The sequence below is a fragment of the Diplotaxodon limnothrissa genome, linkage group LG8 (assembly GCF_057381915.1).
Source record: "Diplotaxodon limnothrissa isolate DT_005_m linkage group LG8, D_limnothrissa_male_GT1.1, whole genome shotgun sequence".
Taxonomy (NCBI): domain Eukaryota; kingdom Metazoa; phylum Chordata; class Actinopteri; order Cichliformes; family Cichlidae; genus Diplotaxodon; species Diplotaxodon limnothrissa.
This window is the reverse complement of record NC_140603.1, coordinates 12,487,725-12,506,646: the sequence shown is the minus strand read 5'-3', so window position 1 is coordinate 12,506,646 and position 18,922 is coordinate 12,487,725. Positions and strand designations below refer to the sequence as shown.

The window sequence follows — 18,922 nt, the reverse complement described above, 5'->3', positions numbered from 1 at the left end:
TTCACAGTGGTGCCAGTGTGATCTGCTCCTCATTGCATGCTGCATTTCTGTTGGATGGTTAAGAGACTTAGATCGTAGCTCCAGTCCTGCAACCCTCCATTTTTTCCCACTGTTTAGCATGTTATAGCGGCTAGATTTCAATCCATGTCAACAACCATACAGTAAGCAACTCATTGCAAGGGGAAAAGTCATGCTTGTGTTTGCAACTTGTTGCTCTGCCTCAAAGTGTGTGATCTGGGGGGGCGGGGTTATTGAAATTCGCAGACAGAATCAAGAACTTGTAAAGCACCTACTACTGTGCAGTGTGTGGAGTTGTCCCATCCTGCAAGTAGAACCTATATTTCTTAACTACAGTTATCCCCACGCTGAACGAAACTATAAACGGTGCCACTGTGCATTGTTTGTGGTACTCAGCTGCAGCATGGGATTCATTAGTGCATGTTTACTGCACTCGCTAATCAGAGTTGGCGCTTCTCTGCTCAGCTTGCATGCCACAGAGCAGACAGGGCCTGGCTTCAGATTGGATGAAATCAGCAACAGGCTTCAAAATGTTTTTATTACTCATGTGTCTATTTTTAGAATCATTGTATAGCTGAATGGAGAAGTGGAAAGAACACAGACGCAGGAGCTGGCTAGGAAGCAGTTTGCTGAATGGCTGGATTGAGGCCATGGATTTTTACTCTTGGATTTTAAAAAACTATTTTTTTTAGTATTTCCTTTCCTTCGTAGGAGCTCTGTGATGCTTCAGTCAAGGATTATTGCGAGCTGAGCTTTTTGTGCAGACTTGGGAGTATTAAAATGCTGAAGTGAATAGAAATTTCCAACACCTTTAAAGCCTGAATGAAGCTCTTTGTGGCAAAATTGGTGCAGACGCCCAAAATGTGCAAAACTGTTTGTCTTTGTTGAGCCCCGTCAGTCTTTTCTGTCCATGTTTCCTGTTTAACTGTCACGATAACCCGAGTGAGTCAATCAGCACTCTTCTCTCTATCTGACCGTGGGAAAAGTTAAATGTGAAAGGCCTTTCCTTCCATTCTCCTGCTGTCTTTGGACTGTGAGTGTGTTCTGAAATAACATCTCATATCTGAATGTAAAGACCTGTTAATGGTACACACCACAATGGCAGTTACTGTGTCTCCTAAAAGCACATCCAGGCTTTCTGATCAGTCTTCTCTTGCAGTGAAAGAGCTTGAGTAAAAAAAAATAAAAATGCCTTTCTTCTTTGCGTTTCTGTGCAATCAACTCTCAATGGACATCAGACTGGATGCAATTATTTCATATCATATTCACCCCGGCAGGCGTGAAACTCAAGATAAGATGGCTTTTGAGTCTACGCAGAACTTAAGCTCTGAGGGAGATTAGTTGGTAAGAAGGGGAAGTTGGTGTGATTGGGGTATGGTCTTTGTTGTGGCTGTAGGGCGAGTGAGTGGGAGGACATCAAACGGGTACTTGAGGCGAGCTGTGGCTGCTCTGTAGGTATCCATCACCCTGGGCGGCTGAAAGTAAATGGTGCTGGTGCTGAATGGGTGGATACATGTTTACTAGTGGCGACAGCATGAATAGTGTTGTTTTTGCTTTGTGAGTCTGTCTGTCTCTCTCTCTGTGGCATTATGGTTGAAAATGTGGTCTGGGAGACACCTACTCTAGACGGACCTACCCCAAAGATGGTTTAGAGTACTTTAACCTGGGTTTATGTGTCGGTCTGTGCAAAGATTTTGCCACAAGCTCTGCAAGATGCAGTCAATACTTAGCATGTCACATTAGACATAACATTGCTGTCTGATGATAGCTGTGGTCTGAACTGCTGTAAAAGCACAATATTACAGAGTGAATGATTTTATACTACTGCACTCAATCTATGTCTAACGCAGCATGCAGAATAGGCCAACAGGGCTACCAGTTTTAATACTTGTGCTGGTGTACCTGCATTGCTTTGCATGTTTGCTGCCAAAATACTCATTGATGGTGGAGTTTCTCTCTTCAAGTTGGTGTGTTTTCTTCCAGTCGACTCAAAAAAAGAGGAAAAGCCGAAGTAGCTGAAAATGCAATCAGTCATTGCAGTCGATGCAACGTGTAGATAAATCCCCAAAAGTTGATTCTGTTGATCTGGACGTAGCGTTTTCAGTGGGAGAAACGTTTCGTCACTCATCCAAGTGACTTCTTCAGACTCAGCTGACTGCAGGTTTCCCCAATCTTATAAGCAGTACATTTGCATAATGACTTAAACTAGCACCACTGAAGAAACAATGGGCTGGGAGGTCAGTTCCTTGATCATTAACATGCAAATTCTCATGACCATTGATCAACAACCACTGATCAGAGCTCATTGATCAACAACCACTGATCAATGGCCATGAGTACCATTCACTGGGGAATGGCATGCAATCACAGCATGTACCCTTAGGCCCCCTCCACGATTCAGAGATGCTTTCCCTTTCCATGTAAATGGCCTCCTTGACTCCACGCTCAAACCCCGCTCCTCCCCATCCAGTGTGTGTACATCCTCATCCTTGAAAGAGTGTCCACTGGTCTGTAGGTGTAAATAGACTGAGGAGTCCTGGCCTGATGAGGTGGGTCTTCTGAGACTGAAGAAGTCACTTGGATTGGTAACGGAACGTTTCTCCCACTGAAAACGCAGCGGCCAGATGAACAGAATCAACTTTTGGGGATTTACTTACTTGGATGATTGAGCGTGCGTGTAGGTACATTACCATAAGTTAAGGCAGAGGGTTTGACAAGTGTTCATGATTACAGAGTCCTTGCAGTTAAACATAAATCATACTTAAGAGCAGACAGTGGTTTTTGTTTTTGTTTTTAACATGAAGAAATCTCCTCGACGACCCCAGTGAAAGCCTTAGTGTAGCTGCCATTGTGGCCCTAACCAGTGGTTGAAAACACCAAACATGATGTCACATCCACTGGTGCAAGCCACGCTTTGATTGTTTCAGCTGGTCATATGCCTGTTGTTTTGTTTTTTTTCTGGGGGGGCTTTCTGTCTTTTGTAACATCACATGGGCGATACAGCCAGATCATGTTGGTTTCATCAGAGCAGAAGCTCAGAGGGAGATGTCACGACTGCTTGAAAAGATGAGACTTCCTGAAAAGATGGGCTCTTGAGGGGAAAGAGAAGACAAAAAAAAGAGGAGCACAGAGAGACCACAAAGAACAAACGGGACAAAATAGAAACAACAAGAACAAGAAGTTCCCAAAGTTGATGACTTGCAGTTGTGTTGTCAGGTGCTAAGTATAGTCCAACTAAGCCGAAACCATTTGTTTCAGCTTTGCATATTTTTCTGTGATAAAAAACAAAATAACTTCTGTTTTGGACTGAATGAAGATAAACATAACCCCGCAGCAACATCCAGTAATATATTTTGGTGACAATTAGATTTCCCGTATCCAACATGTAGTTGAGCAATACTGTATATAAAAAGTGTAAAATCTGCAGATTATTGTGTTACATAAAAAAAGAAATGCCAGTCATCTGAATAGCTGGGGATTTTGAAAAGCACTCATTCGCTTTCTTACCAAGTGTTATGTGAGAAGACTAATATTAATGCTGCTTAAAGCTAAAAGCCAGAAGAGGGTGAGTTTAAATTAGCTTAACATTTATCCAAATGTAATTAAAAAAATAAAGAAAAATCCATAGAGCATAGAGCTCCATATAATTCACCCTTCCAAACGCCATACAGCACCCGAGTAGTCTGAAATGACTGTCTGCAGTGGTTTAGGCAAATGCGTCTATTTTGTGTCATCACAAGCAATTGCCAAAAAAAAAGTGCTAAAATGAACTCTTAAAATCTCGCTGGTTGACCCAGTAGGCAGGCTGTGTTATTTAAAGGCTTAAGGGGAGATTTGGAAAGAACAGAAATTCATTTTGACTGCCAAGATTATGGGTTTTGTGGTGCAACATTAGAAGATTAAACATACAGTTGCATTACACCACATGTAAGTAGACAAACACACAAAGACAGCGCTGGCGGGTGATGCGCAAGGATTGAGTCGGGGCTCGTAACAAACTGCATTATTTAAGTGTCGGGAGAGACGGCTACATATGGACCTGATTAGAAGAGAGACTGTGGAGGCTTTGCAACATGTTCCCATCTCCATGGTAGTAGGTGTGTGTGTGTGTGTGTGTGTGTGTGTGTGTGTGTGTGTGTGTGTGTGTGTGTGTGTGTGTGTGAGAGAGAGAGAGAGAGAGAGAAAAAGAGAAACAAGACATTGCAACTGTTTGTCAGTGAGGCAATGTTTTTGCTGTTGTAAATAGGGGGACGCTTTGCTTGGAATTATTGCTCCGAGCTTTGAAAGGAGGAATCTCTTTAAGTGCGAGACAGAGAGCAGATGGGAGACAAAAGGCTCGGCAAATTAAATGAGTGTGTTTCACTGTGGGGACCAACACAGAGAGACAGCAGCAGAGATCTGGGCCTACAGTGTCTGAGTAATTTCAGCTGAAGGGGAACGCTGCGTCCAGTTTAGGAGAATGAAGAAAACTGGGTCCAGCCGATCATACAGGCCTGAAAGGAGGGAGGGAGTAGTGGGGGTGGCTGTGAGACTTGCATGTTTTTCTTGGCTTCTGGCTGGATAGAAATGGAGGACGCCAAACCCTTTCTCACCTCAGCACAAATACGTGGGTTACTTTTCAACCACTACTACATATCTTAGGTCAGTCTCACTGTCGGCACTTATGTCAGGCCATATATTAAAGGAACATATATTAAAGGAACATTTCATCCCAAGAATGAACTGCATGTGTTTTTCCTCTGTTTTTTCCTCTGTTATGTACTACAACTGACATGTATTGTTATAGTGCTTACTAAAAATACAGCACAGCTGAGGGGAAAGGTCATAAATGTTTGCTTTGTGCATAAGAATTCTCTAAAACCAGCAAACAATCCATTCTTGGTTTTTCTTTCAGAGGGGGTGAATTACAAGAATAACTGAAGAAAATCTTTTTTACCACAGGGCTGATCACTCGATTGTGAGTGGATTAAAAACTGTCTATTATTATGATACATTAGCAGTTAGTACGTTATCTGAATGATCTGTGAGTGTTAGTTTTCTTGCAGACTCCAAAGCTGTGTTCTCTAATCACCCATTAACAGCATGGCTGTCACGTTATGGGAAGATGCAATTGCGATATGATATCGCGGAGGTTTATATCGCGGTTTTGTATCAGTTACAAAATTGTTACGCCCCTAATCTTTGAACATCTTGATACAAACCCTAGCCTTTGCATGAGTCCGTCTGCACAGCGATATCACTGCTGCTTCAGTTCAGTTTTATTTATATGCTGCCAAATCACAACAGCAGTTGCCTTAAGATGCTTTGTGGTTGCACTTTTATACAAAGAAAAACATTGTGCATTAAAATACCCACTGTAAGGTTTGTTTACTGCGCTTTTTATGCGTGTGTTTAAGAGAAGGCAAACATTTCTACAGTTCTGTTCATTTATTCTACAATCAAGATGCATAAATGACTGCACAGGCCAGAGGGAAAATATAGAAATGTCGTTTTTCTTGGGGTGAAATGTCCCTTTAAATACATACTGCTGGTTAGGTAGTTCATAGAGGTGTACCTCTATGATTTGCACTTCTGCCATTGAACCTATTATTGGCTGATATTAGCTATTTCCTGATATATCAGTATCTGCATTTATAACATCCAACAGATGAAAAGTTCAAAAAGTAAAAACGAGACTGGAGAAACACCCTTCAACCATGTCGAGCTCGATGTTGCACAGCTTGTCCAAAAGAGGGCGCTCTGCAAAGTCGACAAATACAACCACCAGCTGATCCGAGCAGCGTCGGTGGAGAGCATAAATGAGGAAGGGTATCTTTTAATGTTTTGTATGTCTGAAAATCAGCCAATATGTTGGAATATCAGATTTTTAAATAACCTGCGTAATGTCAGTATTGGCATCGATATCTGTATCGACTTTTAAAATCCTATATTAGTGAGGCTTAACATCAGACTCTCCTAAATCCATGGAAATGAATCATTCCCTCTTTGGAGAAAACTTTTGAAGTTTAATAAAATATCCGGGCACTTTCTCCTTTCATTTCCTGCACCGTTTTCTCGATCAAGTATATATTTTCACGTCTGTGTTCAACTAGACTTGGATAAGAACTGAAATTTTGTTTTTGTTTTAAATGGAAAGTATTTGATCTGCCAGGTGGCCATCTGGATATTTTGAGGTGATCCGTGTATAATAACTATAGTGAACTTGGGAGTCAATACCAAGAGAGAGCAATTACCTTGACGTTGTGGGTGGCTTGTAAAGTGTTGTTCTGGTCTCATTGTGAACATGATCAGGGTGGTCCACCAGACTCGGTGTTTTTGCAGACAGCGACACAACCATCACAGGAACATCCCAGATCTCAGAGCGGGCTGAAAGCCAGCGCAGAGCTCCTGTTTAACAGAAGTCTGTGCCCATCATCCAGCTCCAGTTCTCTGCCGCTGCCTGCATGTAGTCTGCATCACTCGAGATATCAGAAGTTTGCTCTTGTTCAGTGATGCGTGCAAAATAATAGGCACCAAATTCGGATTTCAAAATTGCTCCCTGGCTAGATATCTATCACAATATTGGAGGCGAGCATGCACATATCAGATAAAGCGTTGTATTCTGCTGCTTGTCTGTCAGCTGACACCCACAGGAAGCAAAGGAAATGATCAGCCACATACATGTCGTTTTTCAAAATGTGTTGTCATATCAGTGTTGTCCATCTTTGCCGGCTGAAACTGGAACCGCATCCAAATGAGGTTTGACCGTGTAAGGCTTGAATTTTACATGTATAAAAGCGACGATGCTGGTGGAGACTAATTTTTTTTTTTTTTTACTGTTCTGTGTAGCGCTTATTCTGTTTTGTGTAACATTTGATAACAGTTGTGCTGGTTGTTTAGTTTTGTAATAATTTACAGGCTGTTTAGCCATTTATCAAACATAATCTTCAATGTGTCGACACCAATTTCTACAGTCATCGGTGCACACCAACTTCTTCTACTCCAAGGCTAGCGCTGATACGCCTATCGCTCAGAGAAGAATACTGCAGCAAGTACCTGTACCCTCGGCGCAGATGCAAATGATGATTGGACTTAGTGATGTCACTGTTTCACGCCGCAGCCATAATGTGGGCTTTTAATGCATCAATAGAAATATTATTTTTCATTTGCTGTGAGCAAAGATCCTTTTTATCTTGCAGCAAAGACAGTGACTGTGCAGGGTCAGACGGGTACAACTTTCCACATCAAACTTTGTCACTATCATGAGTACAGTGTCTGGGTACGTGTAGTGTACTGGGTGTAGCCATACTTCTCAGTGAGAACTTGACTTTATGAGCTCGGAAAAACATTAATCTGTCTATAACCTGGAGCATCCAGGACTGGAGAGTTCCAGTGTGTGAAACTGATGCTGTTTGAACTGCACTCATCCTCTCAGCTCCAACAAAAATGCCTTCTCTGGCCAATCAAATCATCCGATCATAGTTACTTTAGCCACCGGCATAAGGCTGTGGAAGCATCACATCAAATATTGACATAGTGCTGATGCCGAACAGATGTGCAATATAACAAGGACATCATGTGCAGACCACCTCCTATGCAACCACACATAAATGCACTCACAGCAGGAGGTCCCCAGCCCCCAAAACAGCAGATTAACAGAGCAATCAGTGTAAAGGCTCTTCAGCCGCTCAAGCCCCAGATTTTGATGGTGACCCCCAGAGGTAGTTAAAACTAGAGGCCATGTTAGCCACCCAGGAACGTCTCTTCTGACACGATAGGCCAGGACCGTTATGTACCACATGGTGATCTGCTGCAGCGCAAACTATCACGTTACTTTATCCAGCATCACTGAGCCAGGCAGCGGCTAGCAGCTGGGAACATCTGTGTATATGCTGCCATATATCACACATATGAGTGTACAGGGCTTGTAAAGAGTGTGTGTAGGATTAGTGCCAGCTGGCTTTGGTGTGCATGTAATCATATGTATTTTCATCTACATGTCCACTGGTATGTATGATCTGGGCTATAATATAATATAAAGCATGCCTTTGTCCACCGTTTGAGGGATTGAGGGCAGCAGAGCACGGATTAGGGTCTGGATCCAAAGGAAGTTTCCTTCCTGGTCTTTCCTCCTTCCTCTCATGTGACACATAGAGCTTCAGAGCCAACTGGGATAAAAAGGATGCCTTTTTTTCTCAAAGCTCATCCACTTTAAAATACATTATAGCGTTTAAAGTCAGTTTAAAGGCAGTGAATCTAGACAAATCCCCTCTCAGTCACACGAGTCAGTGACAACTGGGACCACAGCCAGGTTCAAGTGAGCTCCATGTGCTGCAAGTACCTCGCTGCTTTTCCTGCACGAATGGTCTGAACACAGGATTTAGAGACTCATTTCTCAAAGCCTGGGAATTTTTTTCCCCTTTCTTCTGTCGACTCCAAAAAATAACTTGAATATAATATATATATATGTGTATGTACGTATACATATACATACACACATCGATGGTTTGCAGACGATTTCCTGCATGGTTTTAGTGGGTGTTTGTGGGACTGTTGTTGCTTTTGGGTGTGAAGAGCAGCAGGAGATTTACACTTAAAAGTAGATTTTGGGGAGATTTTGTTTTTTAAGGCAGGAAATTGCTGGAACCCTTTTGTTTTGCCGCACACATGTTGGAGTGTTAACCTTTGGAATCTCTCACTCGATGCCGTGTATTTCTAATGTCGCCTGTTGGGGATTTCTTCTAGAGGTCACGAAGTTAAAGTGTGTCTAGCTTTTTTTTGTTTTCTTAGACACAAATTGAAGCCAGCGTGCCATTAACTTTTGTATGATTTGACCCTCTCAAGATCTGCTGTTTACTTAGAGGCAGTGACTCACTCCGTAATTGATTTTAGTAGATTATCATTCAAGCATGGCTGCGTTTGGCTTGGTAGCGACCAGTTTGCTAAAGACACTAAAGTCATTTCCTGAGTAAGTCATAGAAGGTCACGGGGCGGGTGTGTTAATAATCTAATTGGTGGACCACCTCTGAAGAAAGGTCATACACTGCTAAGCAAGAGCATCCAGTAGACCAGAAGCACTAATAGCAGGGACTTTATGGCTTTCTCTGTTATCATGTGGTTTGAAAAGCTTGTAGACCCAGCAAGACTAGCCTCGATCGAAGGATCGTGATAACGCTATGCCACTAATGGTGCTTGGCTTTCATTAAAGGGAGCATCCTCTTCTCATTCAATTTGTAATGAATCAAGATTGTAATCATGCACGTTGTTGTTGCAGCCGTGGGATATCTCTATTAGCTAATGCACAGCCATAGGCTAATGGAAAACATGGAGCTGTATGCCTCCTGCATAAAATCATCCTCTGGGACAATTATTCAAAAGGCATAAAAGAAGCCCAGTGATTGGGAAAACCTTTTTAATTTTTTGCTTTATAGATTATTTCCTGTTTTAATAATTAGTCATCTGGTACAAACGGTGTCAGATGCCGGAATACGATTTGATTGTTTAGCCTGAGAAAGCTGGTGCCAGGAAATGTTTTATCCGCCTGTTTAGCTGTTAGCATTCACCATGATTACCATTTAGTTTTCTAAGAAAAACACATTCAACTGATGCTTTAGTCTTTGTCTTAACATATTTGATATATATTGGCATTAACACTTACGATACAATATCCAGTATTTGCTAATAATACTTCGTTTTTAACAAAACTTAATGATAGAAAGTGTTTAGGTTTCCATCACATCCCACAGTCCTCTTTTGGATTGAGATCTGGTGACTGTGGAGACCATTTGAGTACCGTGAACTCATCGTCATGTTCAAGAAACCAGTTTAAGATGATTTGAGCTTTGTGACAGGGCGCATGGTGGCCCACTGTGGCCATAAAGGAATGGACACCATCAACAGTGTTGACGATGTGGCATTTAAACAATACTCATTTTGGTACGAGGAGGCAGTAAATGATCCCCCCCACACCATCACACCACCGCCAGCAAGCCTAAACTTCTTCAGGTCAGATTCCAGTTTTCTGTTGTTCAATTTTGTGAATTGAAGCTTCATTTTTCCCATTTTTAGCTGACAGGAAGGCCACCCAGATTGTATTCTGTTGATGTCTGATTTTTTTTTCCTGGTTTTGGCACTGGTATCACCCCCAATAAACGTGGAAAAATTTTATACCATATTCATATCTGTCCATTAAATACGAAGCTATAGTTTAGCATAAGATAACGCTTAGAAACAACTCGACTGTGCTTATATAGGCATAGATTGAGATTTCATAAAGCAGAGGACACAGGGAGCACATCCTTCCAACTAATTAGATGCCTCCAATCCTTCTTGAACTTTTAACCAGTAAAATTCACAAACAGACTTTGATGTATGCAGGCGAAATTGTTCAAAAACACTTAAATAAAACATTAAAAAGTCATGTGAAAGAGCCTTGAAACTGGGAAACTTAGGAGTTTCCCAAGTAATTGTCTTCAAAGCCACATTCATTCATGGTCACAATAGAATTGCAAGTAGTGTAAGTGATGTGAGGTAGCCGAAGGTGAGCAACACTAATTAATTAACATCTTTATTTTCGTTGTGCTTTCATGTTCCCATCTGCTGTCTATTAAAATCATGGCCCCGGGGAGAAAATACCCCTCCCCATCTTTACCTGACCCTCATCACGCTGCTTCAGAATTACATAACTGGGTTAGAAAGTACCTTTTGCGTCACTGCTAAATGCGAATACCATCGACAACAATACTTGGCCGCCCTGAATGCAATTCTTCGGCAAGCTGTCAAATTAAAAGGGGCTTGAGTACTTCCTCTTGAGCCCAGTGACCCTGTTTTATTTTTAATTGGCGCAGAATCCCGACTGTGAGGGGGAAATAACAAGTGGTGGGTTTTTCTTGGTTTTTGGGGGGGTGGGTTGTTTCTTTTCCCTTTAGCAACATGTGAAGCTGCGCATGATTTTTAGATGTGCCACTTTCCTGTTGAGAGATTTACGCTTTCTGCTTTTTGGTTGGCTTAATGAAGCAGGATTTCACAGACTCACTGTGCTCGGGAAGATGTAGAAAATTGAGAAGTAAAGCGTGCGTTGGATGGAAGAGGGATGAAGTTAGAGGGAAAAACAAGAGTGAAACATTGGAAAAGAAAGCAAATCATCTTTTTCTCTTGCATGTTTTGGTTTTTTTTTCTTGCTCAGAGTGGTAAAACACACACAGCTGGAGGGGGTTGGGGTCATGGGCTGTGTTAAATTACCAAATTCACATGAAAGAAACATAATCTGGATTGGTTTTATTAATAGAATTTTCCCCCCGAGCCAAATGGAGAAGGAAGGAGGGAAGGGGCTAAACACTTTCAAGTGGAATAATTAAGACCCTTTGCCTTCTCTTTTTGTCTTTATAAATTAACATGCAGGCTCTTGATATCTGCTGTTCCAGCTGTTCAAGGTCCCACTTTACTGTGTTAGGAGAATAAGCCTTAAAACTGCTTTTACATCTTTGCAGTGAACTGCTAGATTTGATTTAGCAGTCCTGTTTTGCTCCTTTTAGTTGACTTGTTTTCTTTTAAGGTAATGTCTTCTGTGTTTTCTCCATCATGCTTTTCAGTCCCCGAGGATCTGTCCGTGGAGGAGAGGGATGAACTGTCGAACATCAGGCGGAGGAAGAGAGAGCTGCTCGATGACATAGAGGTGTGTGCTTGAATATATACAGTATATTAACTGGATAGACTTAGCTTCATCTCAGCAGCTAAGTTCATTAACTACAACCGTTGTATATTGATTGAAAATCATTTTATTGCCAAATTAAGGACAGTGCTGAATGTATTTGTTGTAATTGCTCACCTGTATTCCCAGTCTTTTTCCGTTGTCTATACGCTGCTGCGGCACTGTGGGCATTTGCATGCTGTATGTAATGCAAATGGGCCTATCTTTGCACACGCAGTTTCCTCATAAGAAAAAAGTTAGTTTTCCACTGCGTACACTTCTTTCTTAGTCCCGTCTCATCCCTTTGCTTTGTCCTGCTTAAGCATAAAGAAAACCAACTGGGGTTTGTATTTTCTCTGTGTTTCTCACAGAGGTTGAAGTTTGAGATAGCAGAGGTGATGACGGAGATCGAACAACTGACATGCGTCGGAGAAAGGTAAGTCAAAATAGTGGAGATGCTTTGTTAAACAGAGATATTGCTATAGTCTTTTTTTTTTTTTTTTACCTTATTATCTTGTTTCATGTGGAAAGGCATGTCTAAGTGTGGAAACAGGTTAATTGTTTTTAGTGTGGATTTAATGGCAGCAGTGTGTCTCAAAGTTACTCCCTATTTGTTATGAGGCTTTCATCGAGCCCTTCTCACTATGGCAGCGATCTGTGGAGATAAATACCAAACCCTTTTCTGGGTTACATTTTAAAAAAACAACAAATCTTCTATAGCGTTGACAGAAACACCCTTAAAATAACACAAACATATACAATATTGATTTTGTTCCATGACAGATGATGGTCTACAGCAATAAATAGCAGCAACATTTGATTAGATTTTGCCTCATAGAAGCTATCTCTGTGACTGTGGCTCATTGCCTCTGTCTGAGTTGCGTTTAGGATTTGCATGCAAGTTTTGATGACAGACCAGCATTATGTGACATAACTACATACATAACTACACCTGGCTGTATGAATTATCATACCTATTGTATATTAGAATGGGAATTAAAAAGTTTTTATTGTCATTAAATGTATGATGAAACAAGCGTACAGTCATTTACACAGTAGACATAAAGAAAGTACTTCACATTAAAACTAATAAATAAATAAGATGTGTTTAAAATATGGTGAGGAAGTCAATGTGCTAACAACAAGCGGTCATCCTATGGAGTAACATGAACATGCAAATATTTAAGAACTGCACAATGATTTAAGCAATAATAGACAATATTCTAATATTGCTCATTGCACTTAGCTGTGATATTGTAAAGGAAGGAAATTATCGCAGAATGAAGGAGAGGGGGGGGATGTTGGTGGTAGTGGCCAGGTGATTATGGCACTTATGAAGATGCTCTTTCCGAGTCTGTGTGCCCTGTAGCACCTGCAGAGGGGCAACGGTGTTGAACAGGTGAGAGCCAGGATGTGAGGGGGTCCTTTAAAAGCTGGAGGTGAGTAAGCCCTGCAGGGAGGGCGGAGAGCAGCCTTCTGAGCTGTGTCGAAGCCGTCTCCTCTGTGCGTCGGTGCAGCTCCTGGACCTTACCGTGATACAGAGTGTCAGCACGCTCTCTGTGGAGGAGTGTTAAAAGGTCACCAGCAGCTTTTGGTTGTTGTTCCTGAGCACTCTCAAGATGTGACGCTGCCCCTTTACTATGTTTTTAAAAAAGGAATGTTAGCAGCACAGAGGTCACTGCGCTGTTTCCACATGAAGTGAGTGAAAAGTCGACGTTAGGAGGCAGCTCATTTATTGTCTGGGACCAGCTTTGCCATCACTCAGTGTTTGGTTTAGGAAACAAAGCCACTGACTCAGGGTGGATCAAGGAGACCATGTGTAGCCCTACACGTGTAAGAAAACATATCAGAGTGTTGATACCGTGAGTTTATTGTCATGCTAGATGGTGAAAATCATTCATGTTTGGAGTTCTTTTTAGTAAATAAATAAAGTCTCTATATTTATTTTTGTGTTCCAGTAAAACTTCCCAGAGAAACAAACAGATCGCTATGGGCAGGAAGAAATTCAACATGGATCCTAAAAAGGTACTCCGCTGTGTTATTTCTGCGGTTTGCAGTTTTGTCAAAGCTCTGAAGCTCTTAGCAAAACCCACCACAGCCTTTAAAGTGTCAGTAGCCTTGAAGCGAGTGTGCCGGACTGAAACGCAATCTCTTCACAGCTGTGAAATCTTGTCATGATCTATCATCCCACCATGATTTGAGATGAGCAGTCATCCTGCTTTCTCCTCCTCCTCTTCCTCTCCAGGGAATACAGTTCCTGCTGGAGAACGACCTTCTCCAGCACACTCCAGAAGACATCGCTCAGTTCCTCTACAAAGGCGAGGGCCTCAACAAGACCGTCATCGGGGACTACTTAGGCGAGCGGTAAGACAAAGCGTCTATCAGGCCTAGAGAGAAAGTCCTCCTTACAGGAGATTTACACCCCCTCTGTGATTAAAGAAGGAAATTATGGACTGGATTTACTGATTAAAGAGGGGGAACATGATTGACCCCTTTCTAACATAAATCTTGGAGGCAGCGTAGGCGTGTTGGTCTATAAGTCCGCCCAGTGGGACTTATAGCTGGTAATAAAACCATCATCCAGCTTTTTATATCTCAGGTCAGACTGCAGGATAATAAAGAAAGAGACAAGTTGTGACAATGCTGTAACGCAGTAGCTGTCTCAGATAGCTGAAAGACTAGTGAGATGGATGGTGCTATTTTAACCGTATAGAAACACAGGAAGTCCACACCAAGACATGGAAGCTGATAGAAAACGAACAACAAAGAAAACTGTCCACTAATAAACCCTGTTATTTATTACTGAGCCAGGGATTTGGGGGGGTTACCTCCATTTTTTATATACAGTCTGTAGAAAAAAGGCATTAAAGAGTTTTATTCTGTCATTGATATAAAATCTAAAATGCAAATATCGCAAGAAAAATCTGAATCTCAAACATTTCTATGCTCAGCAATGCTCAGCTGCCTGCAACCAAGACCTAACAACAAGCATATGCCCCCAAGGAGCCAATATAAAATACAGGAAATCACATAGCACCGAGCGCAGACTCTGTCAGGTGATGGTGTATCTGCAGGTGGTGAATAAATCCTCAGCTATTTGGACTGGCTGCATTCCTCTGATGCTGTCCCAGCTGGATTTGGTGCTTTGTTTAAACTGCCATTTGAACAAGCTTAATTAAAAGTAGCCTCTTTTATTGCCAGTGTTCAAGCTTATAAATGGATTCTTTTTATTTTCTGTGAGCGCAGAATGTTTAATTGGTGACAGAGCATTTTAAAATAGCTTCAAATAGACTATCTGCTCCACCGCCTGACCCTTTGCCCTTTAGTCCATGCAGGAAATTGCATCACCAACGCGCTGCATTGGCTTACACGAGTAAAGGTGCTGCTTGTGCATCAGCAGACAGATGTAGTCTGACAATAGTAAATCAATGAAACACACGCTGAAAGACAGGGGGGGTTGGGGGGGGGCTCTGAAGACTCCTTCTATTACTAATAGGCTTTATTCATGGAGGATCATCAAAGCGGCCATCTACCCACTGGAAATCACACTAAGCACAGGATGGGGGTTTGCACTCAGTAATTATCACTAATTAAGCTTATGCAAGGACCAGGAACCTATCATTACATGCTGAGCAGAGGGGGGGAGGAAGAGAAGGAAAATAGAGACAGAGATGGTGGAAAAGGAAAACAACTAGGAGACGAATTAGTACTATTATTATTATTATTGCACACTGAGGCACGGATAAATGTAACCTTGCATGTAACTCTCACGGGACAGGAGTCCATTTATTTGGCTGTAGATGACAGCCGAGCGTGCACTGTAATCACAAACGAGACCGAGAACTACAAATAAGCAAGAAAAAAAAAGAAGAAGTCATTCTGAGAGTAATTCAAAGAGTGTTTGTTGTAGGTTTCTTATAAGCCAGCACTTTCAACCCTTCTACAATTTCTTTCCACAAAAAACAAAAAGCTAAGTCTTTAAAATTCCTGGTTTGGTTTCAACAATATACACAATACAGAGACTACACAGGGGTCAGGATCGTGGAGCCCGGTGTACAACAAATATGATCAGAGAAGCCGTGACCGCAGTCTGAGAGCAGCTGCCGACTTTTTCCTCTGAAAACCCTCCAATGGCCAAACAAAACTCTGACAAAGAGGAGCCTGTACGGGTTTGGTCCTTTTTAGCTGTTTTTCATCAGTCAAATGCACCGTTTACCCCCATCCTCCCCTCTGCGGTGGAGAGAAACGCACTATTATCCAGCTGTTTCAATTGCTTCCAGACCCTCACAGCGTCTGATATGAGCTGGGGCACAAATATGAAGGGAATGCAACGAAAAAAGGAGTTCGGATTGTGAAATGCCTTCATGGATTAATATGATTTCCCCAAGCTGTCTAGGTTTACATAGTTTTCAGGGTTTTTATCGCCATTAAACGTTTTGTATTTTCAAAGAAAATGATTAGCTGTTGAATGATACTGTAAACTTGACTTTTACCTTCTTTGTTTTTTGGGGTTTTATTGCTTTCTCCAGGGACGACTTCAACATCAAGGTGCTTCAGGCTTTTGTGGAGCTGCACGAATTTGCAGACCTAAACCTCGTCCAAGCACTACGGTCAGGGGAGCGATTAACTCAAATATCGAGCAGGAGGGGGGGATAATAATTTCAACAGTTAACTGCATTGTGCGAACCCTACGCCTCATTATTGCAGGCAGTTCCTGTGGAGTTTCCGCCTGCCCGGCGAGGCGCAGAAGATCGACCGTATGATGGAGGCCTTTGCTTCGCGGTACTGTCAGTGCAACCCTGGAGTTTTCCAGTCGACAGGTCAGAGGCACAACATGTGTGTGGTGTGGTGTAAACCAGTGATTCCCATGTATTCAAGACTTTTCAAATCAAATCTTTCAGATTAATAAACTGTTCTTTTGGCATCATTTTTTTTTTACCCCAGCGGTAAATGAAAGGAAAATGTGAAATCCAACACACAGAAATCATCTAATCTAATGTGCCTGAGTGATGGCCTGTTTTTATTAATGCATTTCAACCATTAAGCCATAAGAGTTGCTGTAACTAAAGCTCAACAAGGATTAACCAGATTAAAGCAAGTTACATTGGAGCTTATGAGTAAAAAACCAATGCATTATTCAGGGAGGCTCAACCTGTCCTGAGTGATACATAGTATTGTGGTAAACAAAGCCAGCAGCTACATCTGTCAATAAATAATGTAAAAGGTTTCACAGGAACCTTTTGTGTGCTATACCATGGCTGGTGTATGTGGTCCCATTTTAGCATTTGAGCCAATCCAAATGCTGAAAAGTAAAAGTGCTTGGTGATTAAGCTACATGCTTAAAAGCCTCTTTTTTGATACATGAAGTTTTTGTATCATTTACATCAGGGGTCACCAACCTTTTTGAAAGTGAGAGCTACTTCTTGGGTACCGATTAATGTGAAGGGCTACCAGTTTGACACACACTTCTCAAATAACAAATTTCCTCAGTTTAACTTAATTATGTGTTATCATTAATAATTAATGATATTCATCTATGTACGGACATTATTATTATAATTATTTTTCACCATAATTATAAAGAATGCAATTAGGAAACAAGGTAGGAAACATAAATATCAATATGCAACGCTTTATTTCTATATATCTCTGCAAGTATTTACATTTTGAAGTGATCACTTCTACAACATTTTCACTTACCACTAACAAATTTTAACAAATCATGCACTGTTACATACATTATTTTTGTATGTATGTAACATACAAAAAATCAACTTTCAAATTTTACAGAACTTTTCACCAAATTGGCAGCATTTTAAAGCAAATTGTCACATGTTACACTTAACAAACACATTTGTTTTTCAATAATTAAATTCAACTTTGACATGACACTGTAATGTTGCCACTGAGAACATCTAATATGGCTTTCTTTGTCTGTTAGTGGGAAACCTGGCATTGCATGCTGTTCACCAGTGTGTTGTAATCTGGGGTATAACTTGACACTGCAACTCTGAGTGAGTCTTGCAGATGTGCATCGGAGAGGCGTGTTCTGTGTTTGTTCTTGATGAAGTTCATGTCAGAAAAGGCTGATTCACAAAGATAGGTTGAACCAAACAGGCTGGCAACCTTCATAGCTGCTGTGCACACACCACTGTACTTTTCTGTGTCAACAAGGCACCAAAAGTTTGGTGCACCCAGATAGGCTTTGAGGTGGACGTCATTTTGCAATGTTACAATTTCGATTTCCACCTGTCCAGCATCCAAGCTGAACATTGAACTTAGTTGCTCAGCAATGCATGTTGTGTCCACATTCATGAAAGGATTGGAAACAAATAGAATAGAATAGAATTCAACTTTATTGTCATTGCACATGCACAGGTACAGGGCAACGAAATGCAGTTTGCATCCATCCAGAAGTGCTTAGTGATATAGATATATTACAATATATATTAGCAATAATATAGATATGTAAGTATATTACAGAAATGGGTCTATTATGTTATAATGTACACGGTATGAAGTATGTTGTGAATATTCTATAACTAAGTATGTAAAGGCTGTAGTGAGTACAAGCTATGTACAGGATATGGACAGGATATAAATATGAAAAACTATACAGAATATGAAATAAATAACTTTACAGGAATCTGAGATATACAGCTATACAGAAATGGGAACTATGCAAGTTGTAAACAGTTGTAGGGTTAAAAATTATCGTATGTACAGAATGATTGTTTACACAGGGCTATACAGTAGTGCAGTTAAGGTAAGTGAGGGTGTGGATAATTTCTACAGAGGCTATATAAAGTGCTAGTGGTTGTGAGTGGTGGTTCAGTCCATGTTATTATTGTGTGTTTGAGGGTACAGTTGTCCATTGTGAGAAATGAGACAAATGAGACACATGGCTCAAGCTGATCAAGGTCACAAAACCTGTTCTCAAACTCTTGACCAAGTCGGTTTATGACTTGAGTGTACTTTTCTGCAACTTTGTCAAAAGTCTCACATGCAGAAGCATTGTCTTTCAGCACCATCTGCACAGAGGGAAAGTGCAGCACCTTTTTTCTCTGTAAATGCACAGAGAAAATGTTCATCTGGGCTTTAAATCCATTTAAAGCACTAATCATGTCAGCAACAGTCTTACCTTTGCCTTGCAGCTCACAGTTCAAATGGTTCAGTTTCCCAGTAATGTCTGTTAAAAACGCAAGGTCAAGTGTCCAATCGGTGTCCTCCAGCAGA

The 18,922-nt window shown here is 41.2% G+C and overlaps 1 protein-coding gene across 2 annotated transcripts in view; it reads left to right on the top strand.

Moving 5' to 3' along the window:
• The window catches only part of LOC146626401 (cytohesin-3-like), a 32,727-nt gene that overhangs the window by 3,841 nt on the left and 9,964 nt on the right, over positions 1-18,922 (top strand). The window contains exons 2-7 of one of the 2 annotated variants that reach the window (XM_085361280.1): positions 11,589-11,671; positions 12,058-12,122; positions 13,645-13,711; positions 13,932-14,050; positions 16,216-16,296; positions 16,394-16,506. In XM_085361280.1, coding sequence (XP_085217406.1) covers positions 11,589-11,671; positions 12,058-12,122; positions 13,645-13,711; positions 13,932-14,050; positions 16,216-16,296; positions 16,394-16,506 — 528 coding nt within the window. Of the gene's footprint in view, positions 1-11,150; positions 11,672-12,057; positions 12,123-13,644; positions 13,712-13,931; positions 14,051-16,215; positions 16,297-16,393; positions 16,507-18,922 lie in introns of those variants that run through there. The other variant, XM_085361279.1, reaches the window with a different exon arrangement.